At 36.0% G+C, this 14,186-nt stretch overlaps 1 protein-coding gene across 8 annotated transcripts in view; it reads left to right on the forward strand.

Moving 5' to 3' along the window:
- Positions 1–14,186, forward strand: part of ZMYM4 (zinc finger MYM-type containing 4) — a 148,926-nt gene that overhangs the window by 110,785 nt on the left and 23,955 nt on the right. For all 8 annotated transcript variants that reach the window (XM_045476661.1, XM_045476662.1, XM_045476660.1 and 5 more), the window contains 6 exons: positions 933–1,077; positions 4,963–5,081; positions 6,239–6,410; positions 9,725–9,778; positions 10,173–10,352; positions 10,690–10,784. In XM_045476661.1, coding sequence (XP_045332617.1) covers positions 933–1,077; positions 4,963–5,081; positions 6,239–6,410; positions 9,725–9,778; positions 10,173–10,352; positions 10,690–10,784 — 765 coding nt within the window. The remainder of the gene's footprint in view (positions 1–932; positions 1,078–4,962; positions 5,082–6,238; positions 6,411–9,724; positions 9,779–10,172; positions 10,353–10,689; positions 10,785–14,186) is intronic.

Raw genomic sequence — 14,186 nt, forward strand, 5'->3', positions numbered from 1 at the left:
ATTCTTTTAACTGGTATTGCTTGCTACTGTGTTTATTTTCCAGTTTTGTACAGTATGAATATGTCTATGCTAATTTTCCATGCTTTATTCTTTATTATGTAAAATAATTTTCATAAGCTCATAACCTTTGTTTAGGAATAAGATATTCTGGTTATTTATTGATTGATTCATATTGTGGTTATTTAATTAGGTCTTTAATGTACTTTGATTTCTTTGAATACTTGCTATCTCTGCATAGTTACTGAAGGCTATTTTTGTTGGTTTGTTTTTGTTGTTTTTAATAGTAGATAATAAAATTTTACAGAATTCAGGCATAAAGGTATTTGGGACATTTTGTAATGTAGTCAGATTGTAAATAAAGTATTTATAAAATACAGTTTGTTTCCACCCAGAGCAGATTATCCTTAAGTAAGCACTTTTTTTTTTCCTCAATAATTTTTGCTTTGTTTCTTAGAAGAAAATTAATAGGAGAAAAATTTACAACTAGAACAGTAGCAGTTCTGAAGTGTTTCCTGGTCTGTTAGATAACTTTCACATCATCTTTTTTTAGGTTACTTAAATGATCATAAGTGTTTATGTTATTTCTAGTTATCTTGAACCTAAGTCTTTTAAGACTCATCTCAGTCAGGAAATAACAGTTCTCATTTTAAACATAGCCAGATTGACCAGCAATGTCTTATAATAGAAATAGCATTTTTCTTGGTAAATAGAATTGGTAATTAGATACATTCAGAGTCAGTATATAGTTATCAAAATATTCTTATATAGCTATTGATATTTCAGGAATATTGTATTTCTTACATATTTAGTTGAATATTTATGTTCTTTGTCTTCCATGTAATTCCAATATAGTGTTTCTTTTGAAATTATAGTATTTCTTCTAATTAATGATAAGCTTTTGAAACCTCTTTGGTTTCTGATTTTTTTTCTAGGCAAGTACACAAACAGATGCTCTGAAACTGCCACCTTCCCAGCCCCCAAGACTTTTGAAGAATAAAGCTTTATTATGTAAACCTATCACACAGACTAAAGCCACTTCTTGCAAACCACATACCCAAAACAAAGAATGCCAGACAGGTATGTTCCTTGCACTTCCTCTCTCTCTCTCTCTCTCTCTCTCTCTCTCTCTCTCTATATATATATATATATATATATATATATACTCTCTCTCTCTCTCTCTCTCTATATATATATATATATATACTCTCTCTCTCTCTCTAAATATATATATATATTTATATATATATTATATTTATATATATATTTATATATATATTTATATATATATTTATATATATATTTATATATTTTTAGTATATGTATTTATAAATATAAATAAATTTATATGTAAATTTATTTATATATATAAATTTATATATTTATATATTAATATATATATATTTTTATATATACATTTATATATATTTTTTTTTAGTGGGGAAGGAATGCTAGATTTGCTTACATTAATTGAGTGCCTATTCCCTGGGTGATGTGTTTGATTGCTTATGTACATCACCCAGTTGCATCCTCATGACTTTTCCTGTCAGTTAGGTATTTTCACCCTCTAAAAATTAAGTTATGCCAAAGAGAAGGTAGTTAATTGATAGTACCATACTGTGAACACTTCATTTTCTTTTGTTAATGACAGTATAATTTTATGGAATAAGGGTAGACTTTGGAATTATATAGACATGCTCTTAATAGGAGTTGTAGTTTCATAGAGGATCCTTATGTTTGAACTTTTCTACCCTCTGTATCAAATAAAGTCTGGTTTTTGTGGGGGCGGGGGGCTTTCTTTTCTTTTGAATTGCCATCCCTAAGCAAAATCCTCTAATCTACTTTTCTGGATGCTGGTGTGGTGCAGTCCTCTGATCTTCTCAGCTCGCCTTTCCTGGCCTGGAATCTCTGCCCTGCAAATGATCTGGGCTGAGGATGATTGGGACCCCATATTCTTGGGACTTCTACCCTATGTGTGGCAGCTGGGTGGAGAAAGGGAGACTCCAGCCTGTCAGCTGTACTCACCAGGAAATTAAACTTTTCAATATGGAATTGGAGGGAATGAGAAATGATGGTGGCCAGCCCCTTGGTGAGATATGGTAACCCTTGTTTGGGAGCTGAAGAAATAGGATCCCATTCCTCCTGGCCACACCTACCCAGAGCAGAGCTTCTGTCAAGTTGAGCTGGCTGAGCTGGGGTATGGAGTAAGTAGTGGAGCACATGTCATAGATTCCCACTATTCTTACTGTATTTAGGTAGATTTTCTCAAATAAATGTCTATTTGCTGTATTCCCTTAGGACAATTTGTAAAGAATTTAAGTGGTTGGGGTTTTTTTTGTTTTTGTTTTTGTTTGTTTTTTTAAATGTTTTTTGAGAGACAGAGCACAAGCAGGGGAGGGGCAGAGAGAGAGGGAGACACAGAATCTGAAGCAGGCTCCAGGCTCCACTCTGTCAGCACAGAGCCCACTACAGGGCTCAAACTCAAGAACTGTGGGATCATGACCTGAGCTGAAGTCAAATGCTTAACTGATTGAGCCATCCAGGCGCCCCTGAGGTTTTGCATTTCTTAAAGCCCCCATGGACCACATTGAATAGTAATGCTATAGATGACTTCAGCCTATATTTGTATTGTAGTTAATAGTGACTTACTTAGTATTATGTAGCTTGGTTATCAGACATCTCTAATCCCGGTGATTTTATTTTTATTTTTATTTTTTGTGTATAGTTGAAACACACAGTTACATTAGTTTCTGGTGTGTACAGCTTAGAGATTTGGCAAGTTTATACATTGTGCTGTGCTCACTACAAGTATAGCTACCATCTGTCCCTATCATATTGCTATTACAGTATCATTGACTGTATTACTTATGCTCTGCTTTTTATTCCTGTGACTTACTCATTCCATAATTTGGAGACCTCTATCTCCCTCTCCCCCTCACCCATTTTGCCCAGACTCCTATCGACAGGTAGTTTAAGAAATTTTTTTTTTTTTTTTTTTTTAATTTACATCCAAATTAGTTAGCATATAGTGCAACAATGATTTCAGGAGTAGAGTCCTTAGTGCTCCTTACCCATTTAGCCTGTCCCCCCTCCCACACCCCCTCCAGTAACCTTCTATTTGTTCTCCATACTTATGAGTCTCTTATGTTTTGTCCCCCTCCCTGTTTTCATATTATTTTTGTTTCCCTTCCCTTATGTTCATCTGTTTTTGTCTCTTAAAGTTCTCATATGAGTGAAGTCATATGATATTTGTCTTTCTCTGACTAATTTCACTTAGCATAATACCCTTCAGTTCCATGCATGTAGTTGCAAATGGCAAGAATTCGTTCTTTTTGATTGCCAAGTAATATTCCATTGTCTATATATACCACATCTTCTTTATACATTCATCCATCGATGGACATTTGGGCTCTTTCCATACTTTGGCTATTGTTGATAGTGCTGCTATAAACATGGGGGTGCATGTGCCCCTTCAAAACAGCACATCTGTATCCCTTGGATAAATACCTTAGTAGTGCAATTGCTGGGTCATAGGGTAGTTCTATTTTTAGTTTTTTGAGAAACCTCCATACTGTTTTCCAGAGTGGCTGCACCAGTTTGCATTCCCATTGACAGGTAATTTTTAATGTCCACTAGACCATGGTAAAATTGATCCGATATTATTTCCTACCTCTAACCCTACTCAACTTGTCAGCTTTTCACTTCTTCTCACTAGCATTACCTTTCTCTTACATTAATGGTTTTATAATCACCTAGGGTATTTTTCTGGTACATAGAAAGGACCCTGTAGGATACCTGTTAAACATTGGATAAATTCTCCATCCTTCTCACTTAGTTTCCCTATTCTCATTTAGGTTTCTAAATTCTGTTTCATCTTTTTAATACCTTAGAATATGTGTATGTGGTTCACTTGCCTGGGTGGCTCAGTTAGTTAAGCATCCAACTTAGGCTCAGCTCATGATCTCACAGTTCAAGCCTCGCATCAGGCTCTCTGCTGATAGCTCAGAGCTTGGAGACTGCTTCAGATTCTCTCTCCCTTCCTCTCTGCCCCTCCCCTGCTCATGCTCTGTCTCCCTCTCTTTCTCTCAAAAATAAACAAACAAAAAAAAAAAGGTTTAAAAAAAAAAGAAAATCTGCTTGTATGTATTTATTCATTTTTGTAGGTATCATAACCACCCTAGTCCAGGTCCTCATCATCTTCATTGTATGTACATACTTCAATTGCCTGCTCCTTTTACACTTCATATACTTTTTATTCCATACTAAGATGGCCTCCAAATTAATCTTTTTTAGTGACCTTTTCATCATATTACTCTGTGCTAACAGATCTGCAGTAACTCCACACTATCTACTAGAAATGATTTTAAAAGTTCATTATAGGGGTGCCGGGGTGACTCAGTCGGTTAAGCATCCGACTTTAGCTCAGGTCCTAGTCTTGCAGTTCATGAGTTTGAGCCTCACATCAAGCTCTCTGCTATCAGCGTGGAACCCACTTTAGATCCTCTGTCTGCCTCTCTCTCTGCCCCCTCCCCCCAGAATACATAAACATTTATTTTAAAGTTCATTATAGCTTCACAAAAATGGCCCTATTTAATCTCATCTTTAACATACCTTTCTTATTCATGTTAGCAGTTTTCTGTAACCTTCTTCTAAGATAATTGTTCCAGTTCTTTACATGCATTAATCCACATTATATCCTTCATTCATTGTATCCTCATATCATTTGTTGCCTGCTTTTTATCTTTGCTATACTCAAACCTTTCTTTGCTAGTTTAGTTATTTCTTCTTTTGACTGCCAGTGTCATAGATTACACTTTTGAACTATAGGTCTGTGTGCTTTAAAAAGTTTTTTTTTAATTATAATTCTTTGGAACTGTAAATCCCTATTGCTTTTTAAAAAATTTATATTAAGATGTTTCTAACCCTCTTTGTTTTGTTTTTTTTAATTTATTTATTTTTCATTAGAAGACACTCCAAGTCAGCCCCAGATCATTGTGGTGCCAGTTCCCGTACCAGTGTTTGTGCCCATACCTCTTCATCTTTATACTCAGTATGCACCAGTCCCATTTGGAATTCCAGTTCCCGTGAGTAATCATGTAGAGATGAAGGCTGATTTAGTGCACATTTTCCTCAATTAAAATGTTACAGCTCAATTTAAAAACTTTTCACTTTTTGGTAAAAAAGTGTTTGGCTCTTATCATATTACTGTATTATTTAATATGGAGTATATTAAGGGCTGCTTGTATTTATACCCTGCCTTCTCAGAGAATGCTATGATACAGCCTTTTTATAATGTTCCATACACAATAAGACCACTTAAATAGAAAAAGGTCAGACACGTGTATGTGTGTTAAAATTCTAGAGTTTAACAAGGGTGAAAACATAAATACTGTGATTTATATTATTCTCACTGTTTTAAAAAATGTGTTCATTTTGTATTGGAAATATATTTTTCCTTGGTGAATTCTTTTTAATGTTTATTTATTTTTGAGGCAGAGAGAGAGACAGAGCATGAACGGGGGAGGGTCAGAGAGAGAGGGAGACACAGAATCCGAAGCAGGCTCCAGGCTCTGAGCGGTCAGCACTGAGCCCGACGCGGGGCTCGAACTCACGGACCATGAGATTATGACCTGAGCCGAAGTCGGACACTTAACCGACTGAGCCACCCAGGCGCCCCTTTCCTTGGTGAATTCTTAAGGAAAATAGTTGTGTGAAACTGAAAATGTTAAGCAAGAAATATAATCAGAAACTAGTGTGTATTAGATAACTTATTTTAGATGAGTTAGAAACACATTTTGTTGACTATCCAGAAAAGCACTTAATTGAATTTTGATTTAAATGGCTGTTGTCTTATAAAAACAAACTAGCAAGACTATTTTATTTTATTTTTTTTTTAATTTTTTTTTTTCAACGTTTATTTATTTTTGAGACAGAGAGAGACAGAGCATGAACGGGGGAGGGGCAGAGAGAGAGGGAGACACAGAATCGGAAACAGGCTCCAGGCTCTGAGCCATCAGCCCAGAGCCCGACGCGGGGCTCGAACTCACGGACCGCGAGATCGTGACCTGGCTGAAGCCGGACGCTTAACCGACTGCGCCACCCAGGCGTCCCTAGCAAGACTATTTTAATCATTAGCAATAGAAATATCTGAATTTGTTCATTATTTTAGTGCTTAAGTCATCTCACAAATAATAGTTTTGATGACAAACCTGTTCCCAAGAAACTGTCCTCGGTCTTTTAGATGCCTGTCCCTATGCTTATTCCATCCTCAATGGATAATGAAGATAAAGTCACCGAAAGTATTGAAGACATTAAGGAGAAGCTTCCTTCACATCCGTTTGAAGCTGATCTCCTTGAGATGGCAGAAATGATTGCAGAAGATGAAGAGAAGGAGAAGACTCTATCCCAGGGAGGTTGGTATAATTGTAAAGTAAAGAAAGAAAGAAAACACACAAATTTTCAGGTAGCTCAAGTAATTTTAAGTATTGGGTAGTCAAGATATTTCTAAAAGCTTTATTTGTGTTTAAATACCAAATTTGTTAAACTTGTTGATACCTCTGAAACTTTTTTCCTTTTCATGAAACTACATATCTATAGTCAATACAGTTTTTAGTTCTTAATGATTCCAGAAAAATTGCCTGTAAATCCATTTTCATGATTATTTTCTGACTTCATTCCTGTATTCAAAGCCATGATCCCCATGTAAGAATTCTTAGTATATAATAATCAGCATGTTCATAGAAGGTAAATAGAATATTATGATGGAAAACCATTCGGCTCAAAATAACCTATAGATAAATCCCCCTCTGTGGGGTGGAATAACAATAAGAACAGTAGTTATGTGCTTACATACCGTAGGCATGTCCTAAATGCACTGTGTGCATTGCCTCATTTAACCTTTACAAGAGCCCTATGAGGAAGGTACTGTTTACTTTAGATTCCTCATTTGGAAAAATAGGATATCCTACTTGCCCTGGTTGTGCAATCAGGAAGTGACGGAACTAGAGGTTGAATTCAGGTCTGTCTTCCTCCAAAGTTGATGATAGTAACCAATACTAGCAGGACATATCCAGAAAGGTTTCTGGCTTTAGCACTTTCTTGATTTTGGGATATAAGAAGACATAGAGAAAATTGTGTTTGGATAGTCAAAATATACAAAGGCCTTTTCCTGTACCACTGATGAGTCAAGAAATTATTTTTTCTTGACAATTTTTTTCTTTTTTTATTGATGGTTTTTACAAAGCTAAGGTTTAGATTTTTGCATAATAAATGCTGGGTGATTTTCTGAGCACTGTAACTTTTTTTTTTTTTTTTTCAATTTTTTTTTTCAATGTTTATTTTTGGGACAGAGAGAGACAGAGCGTGAATGGGGGAGGGGCAGAGAGAGAGGGAGACACAGAATCAGAAACAGGCTCCAGGCTCTGAGCCATCAGCCCAGAGCCTGACGCGGGGCTCGAACTCACGGACCGCGAGATGGTGACCTGGCTGAAGTCGGACGCTGAACCGACTGCGCTACCCAGGCGCCCCGTAACTTTTTTTTTTTACAATTTATTTTTGAGAGAGAGAAAGGGGGAGAGAGAGAGAGAGAGAGAGAGAGAGAGAGAGAGACAGACAGTACACAAGTGGGGGAGGGGCAGAGAGACAAGGAGACACAGAATCCGAAGCAGGCTCCAGGCTCTGAGTGTCAGCACAGAGCCCAATATGGGGGCTTGAGTCCAAGAACTGTGAGATCATGACCTGAGCCAAAGTCAACTGCTTAGCCAGCTGAGCCACCCAGGCACCCCAAACACTGTAGCGCTTTTTTAAAAAAAGTATCAACATTCCTCTAGTGATGCCATTAAGTTTTAAAATCATAATATTGTCAGAGTTGCATAAAAAGGTTATTTGTTACTATTCTACTGTTTCTGGTCTCATTTTGGTCTCTAGTGTATAATCTCATAATTCTGACCCATTTATATGTAGATTTTAATGTCTTAGAATGTTGCCCCTTATGCTTGATCTTATAATTTCTGATATTTAGTTTGGAAGTTTAGCAATTCATGAAAATAAACCTCATTTTAAGTTGGCTTTCCACTCACATTAACAGTTTACATTTTGGGGTGCCTGGGTGGCTCAGTTGATTGAGCATCCAACTTTGGCTCAGGTCATGATCTCACAATCATGAAGGAGATTCTGTGTCTCCCTCTCTCTGTGCCCCTCCACTGCTTGCTCTCTGTCTCTCTCAAAAATAATAAACATTAAAAAAAAATAGTTAACATTTTTTAGGTGCTTCCTCTGAACAAATATTGTGACTTTCTCTTAACCTAAAAATTGAGTCAGACTGAAAAACTTTTTAAAACTAAGCCTTAAGACAGATAGTTGTAATCACTAGAGTGTAAGTAAAATGTAATGATTTAGAAACATAAAGGAGGGAGAAATTTATTCCTACTGAAGAGAACTGGCTAATTTATGTTTGATTTCAGAGAAAAGAAGCTGTAGTCCTGGGTTTTAAAAAGCATTTTGTTTTGTTTTTTACTTTGAATCCTTAAGCTCTTTACTTTTATTTTTTAAAATTAAACAGAAATTTAATGTTTATTTACATTTGAGAGAGAGAGAGAGAGAGAGAGAGAGAGAGAGAGAGAGCGCGTGCGTGCATGGGAGAATGGTAGTGGGAGAGGGAGACAGAGTCTGAAGCTGGCTCCAGACTGAGCTGACAGCACAGAGCCCAATGCAGGGCTCAAGCCCATGGGCCGCGAGACCATGACCTGAGCCAAAGTCAGATGCTTAATCTACTGAGCCACCTAGGCACCCCTAAAACCTTAAGCACTTTAGTTTTAAAATAGTTAATTGATAGAACTGTGTTCGGTTTCATTCATGTGCTGATTGTTCATGTAACTTGTATTTATATTCTAAGTCTAGTGACTTCTCAGTGTAGTGTTAAGGTATATTTTGGGAGGAAAAAGCAATTCAATGCATATTTGTCAGTTTGTAAATAAATTATGTATGTGTGTGTGTTTCGTGGTAAAAAATAAATTCAGAAAGCACAGGAGTGTATGGGGTGCCTGGGTGGCTCAGTTGGTTGAGCGATCGACTTCGGCTCAGGTCATGATCCCACGGTTTGTGAGTTTAACCCTGTGTTGGGCTCTGTGCTGATAGCTCAGAGCCTGGAGCCTGCTTCAGATTCTGTGCCTCCCTCTCTCTCTGCCCCTCCCCCACTCATGCTCTGTCTCTGTCTCAGAAATAAATAAACATTAAAAAAAAAAAAAAAAAGAAAGCACAGGAGTGTAAATCTAAAATAAAGGTCCCTCTTGACATGACTTCTCTTTTACTGCTACCTTAGAAATATAAACACTGTTAGGGGTCATAATTTAATTGCATTTATCACTAATGCCTATTTTTATTAATGAATTATTCTTTCTGCATATGAAGTCTATTTTTATTTAAGTTTATTTATTTTCAGAGAGGGAGAGAATGAGTAGGGGAGGGGCAGAGAGAGAGGGGAACAGAGGATTCTAAGTGGGCTCTGTGAGCTCAATGTGGGGCTTGAACTCATGAACCATGAAATCATGACCTGAGCCAAAGTTGGATGCTTAACCGACTGAGCCACGCAGGTGCCCCTGCATATGAAGGCTATTTTTTTAGCATTCCCTAGTATGATTCATTTATATAATGTAGTCATTTCATTTGAGATGCAGTTTGCTTTGTGAATACATGTAAGTTCTTTAATTATGTGCTTTTTTTCCCTTAGGATCCCAAACTTCTGAACAGGAGCTCTTTTTAGATACCAAGATTTTTGAAAAAGGTTTGTAATTCTACATATATTTCAAATCTTAGAAATATTATTCTCAGTCATAGAAACCATAAAGTATTAGTATTCTTGGATTTAATATTTGTATTTTTAGCTATTCATAAGGGGCATCAGATGTCTATGATGGTATGCTAATGTGTAATGAGAATAATAAAAGGTAACTCAGATACTGGTTTTAAGGATTAATTAAAATAATGCTTTAAAGTGTTTACCAAGAATATGAAGCCAGTTTTGTGAGGCTGGTGAAGAAATTACTTCATCTTTTGAGTGTATCTACTTAAATCAGCAGGTATATCTTGGTTTTGTTATTCAGGGGTTCAGGAGGGTTTCTGAGCATGTATAGGGTCCATCTCATTTTGAGCATTTGTTTGTTTTCTGTATATTTCAGACCAAGGAAGTACATACAGTGGTGATCTTGAATCAGAGGCAGTATCTACGCCACATAGCTGGGAGGAAGAGTTGAATCATTATGCCTTAAAGTCAAATGCTGTGCAAGAGGCTGATTCAGAATTGAAGCAGTTCTCAAAAGGGGAAACTGAGCAGGATCTGGAAGCAGATTTTCCATCAGGTTTGTGCAACATAAAATACTCTTGGTTTTAGAAGATTGGTAGAACTCTGAATTGACATCATGAAGCAGTTATACTGTCTGATAACCTAAGGCACAAATGGTCTCTACCTTTGAAGGTTAAATAATGAAGTCGTTATTTTTTTTAACCTTTCACACCTTAATCTTGCAGGAGATTTCCTTCATCATTAATGAAGTTTTTATTTAAATGCTATATCCACCTTTTTTGATCATAAAAAAATAATATAGTGATGCTTACCTGATATTTTCTCCCCCAAAGTCTCTATATAAATCTGTGAGTTATTTATATCATAATATGCTTTCTGCTTATTATTAATAGAATCCTTTGACCCACTGAATAAAGGACAGGGAATCCAGGCACGTTCCCGAACAAGACGACGGCACAGAGATGGCTTCCCTCAGCCCAGACGAAGAGTAAGCAGTAGCTTAATTTTTCTAGCGTTTTCTTTGGTGTTTATTAATTCTTGCTGTTTACAAAGCTCTGTAACGGCCATCGTCCCAGTATTCCGTGTATTGTTTTACACAACCTTGTATTTTTATGCCTTTATTTTGTTTCTTATAATCAAGAACGATATCTGTTGGATATTTTAAAGGGATGTGTAAACCTCATGTTGTGGTAGTAGAGGTACTGAGACAAGTCTCCCAGCACAGCACTGGGCAAATGCTTAGTATGTGGTTGTTATTATGTAGCTGCTCAGATGTTTCTTGTGAATGTCATGGTCTGTATCACCATTATACCTTTTCCAGCTGGTAGAAGGGTAACCAGGCAAGTTTACAGTTTCCTGGTGGATTGTTTGTTACTCTGTTTTGTTACTCACTTGTGTTACAGAAAGTCATTCAGGATTCAGTAGGGATTGATGAGCTCCTGAGCATATATTTTGAGTCATGGCCCAGGCTTCAGCCATATAGACTCAAGAAAAGACAGCATTCCTGCCTCTCTAAATAGCATATGATACCACACCTGTGTATGTGCCACATAATCACGAAATTTTTATAGATTTATAAAACTTTATAAATGTATTTGTGTTACACTTGATTAACTTAAATTAATAAATAATATTTGGCAGACTACTGCTGTTACAAAAAAAAAAATTATCTTTTACTTTATATTTCTTCTACCAGGCTCTCTTTGTTTCTACTTGTTCTGTTTTACTTTAAAAAGCTTTTTAAAATCCTCATTGTACACTTTTTTTAAAAACCTCTAAATTTAGCCTTTTTTACATATAATAATGAAGTTTATTATTTTATATAATATAGTATAATAGTGAAATTCACTTGGACATTTTCTCATATTGACAGGGCTTTCCCACACTAAAATTAAAAGAATAATGGCCTTATATTTTTTTTAATTAGCTCTGTTGAGTTATAATTGCATCTAAAAGTTCATAAATTTAAAAAAAATTTTTTTAATGTTTAGTTTTGAGAGAGAGACAGAGACAGTGAGCAGGGGAGGGGCAGAGAGAGAGAGAGAGAGAGAGAGACAGATCTGAAGCAGGCTCCAGGCTCTTAGCTGTCAGTAGAGCCTGTTGCTGGGCTCGAACTCACAAATCATGAGATCATGTCCTGAGCAGAAGTCAGATGATTAACCAACTGAGCCACCCACACACCCCTAAAAGTTCATAAATTTTAAGTGTAATATTTGAGGGGCTCTGTCAGATATATTAAGTATGTAACTACCACCACAACCATAACCCTTCCACTGTACTTACTGAACGCTCCCTGGGACCTTTTGTAGTCTGTCCTTTCCAGTTCCACCGATCCACTTTGCAGATTGATGTAAAATGGTACCTCTTTGCTTTTTCTATAATTTCATATAAATGGAGTTTTGTGATTTGTCGTCTTCCCTGTCTGGCTTCTTTCACTTAGCATAATGGTTTTGAGATTCATCTGTGTTGTTCCATGTATCAGTAAGGCCATTCATTCCTTTTTATTTCTGAGTAGCATTTCATCGAATGGACAAACCATAGTTTGTTTAACAGTTGATGGTAATTTGAGTTATTTCCAGTTTGGTGCTATTTCAGATATACTACTGTGAACATTTTAATATAAATCTCTGTGTGAACATATAGTTTGATTTGAGGAAAAATACCCAGGAGTGGAATTGCTGGGTCTTATTGTATGTGTATTTTTAACTTTGTAGGAAAGCTATCAAACTGTTTTCCAGGGTAGTAAATGTATTGATTTGAATTCCCACCAGCAGTGTATGAGTTCCAGTGTGCTCCATGACTTTGCTAATACTTGGTATTTTTAATTTTAACCATTCTAGTGAATGTGTAGTGGTATCTCACTGTGGCTTTAGTTTATACTTACCTAATGACTGATGATGTTGGGTATCTTTCCATGTGTATATTTGTTATTCTTGTATTTTCTTTGGTATGGTGTCTATTCAAAACTTTTGTACATTTTTTTAAAAAAACCACCTTATTATTTTTTTTTAAGTATTTATTTTGAAAGAAAGAGAACGAGAGCCAATGTATGTCAAGCAGGGGTAGGGGTGCAGAGAGAGAGGGAGAGACAATCCCAAGCAGGCTACTCACTGTCAGTGCAAAGCCCAATGCAGGGCTTGATCTCATGACCTGAGAGATCATAATCAAAATCAGGAGTCGGGATGCTCAACCAACTGAGACACCCAGGTGCCCCTCTTGCACATTTCTTTTATTGGGTTGTTTGCCTTCTTACTGAGTTGTAAGTGTTCTTTATCATGGATGTAATTCTTTTCTCAAACTGACTTTTGCTTCTATGCTGATTTTTCTTTATTTTCTTAATGGTAAAGAACAGAACTTTCTGAATTTGTGAAAGTCCGTTTTCATCAATTTTTAATTCTTTTATTATTCATGCTTTTTAGAATTCCATGTAAAAGTCTTTGCTTAACCTGTGGCAACTAAGATATTATCTTATGTTTTCTTCTGGTTTTATATTTTAGATTTTATGTGTCTCTGATTCATTTTAAGATGATTTTTATATATGAGTTCAGGCAAGTGTCAAGGTTATTTTTTGTATGTGGTGTCCCACTGTTTTAGTACCATCTGGGAAAAGGCTGTCTTTTCCCTTATTGAATTATACTTCTGTTAACATCAGCCAACTGTATATATGTCCGTCTGTTTCTGAAACTGTATTCTGCATTGATTTATGTGTCTATTTTAATACAGTACCAACTGTTTTGATTATTGTAGCTTTACAGTGAGTGTTGAAATCAGGAGTATAAGTCCTCCAACATTGTTGTTCATTTTCAAAATTGTCATTCGTATATCCATATAAATTTTAGAATAACTTGCCAATTTTTATAAAAAAGACTGCTGGAAATTTGGGGCTGTTCTGAATCCAAAGATCAATTTGCATAAAATTGCAATTTTGAGCTGTTCAATCTATGAAGATTATGTTTTTCTCCTTTATTTAGATCATCTTTAATTTTTCTTAGCAATGTTTTATATGTTTTATTGTTCAAGTCTCATACTTTTTATCTAATAAGTATTTAAAATTTATTTTGACCCTGTGTTAAGTATTATTTTTATTTAAAAATTTTCTAATGTTTATTTTTGAGAGAGAGAGAGAGAGAGAGCTTGCACATGAGCAGGGGAGGGGCAGAGAGAGAGGGGTGAGAGGATCCGAAACGGGCTCTGTGCAGACAGCAGTGACCCCGATTCAGGGCTCATACTCATGAACTGTGAGATTATGACCTCAACCAAAGTTGGACATGTAACCAGCTAAGCCACCAGGTGCCCCAAGCAGTATTATTTTTAATTTCATTTTCTAATATTCCTCATTGTCATATAAAAATAGAGATTACTTTTTCTACATAGAGTTTACGTATTGTGA

The sequence above is a fragment of the Leopardus geoffroyi genome, chromosome C1 (assembly GCF_018350155.1).
Source record: "Leopardus geoffroyi isolate Oge1 chromosome C1, O.geoffroyi_Oge1_pat1.0, whole genome shotgun sequence".
Lineage (NCBI taxonomy): Eukaryota > Metazoa > Chordata > Mammalia > Carnivora > Felidae > Leopardus > Leopardus geoffroyi.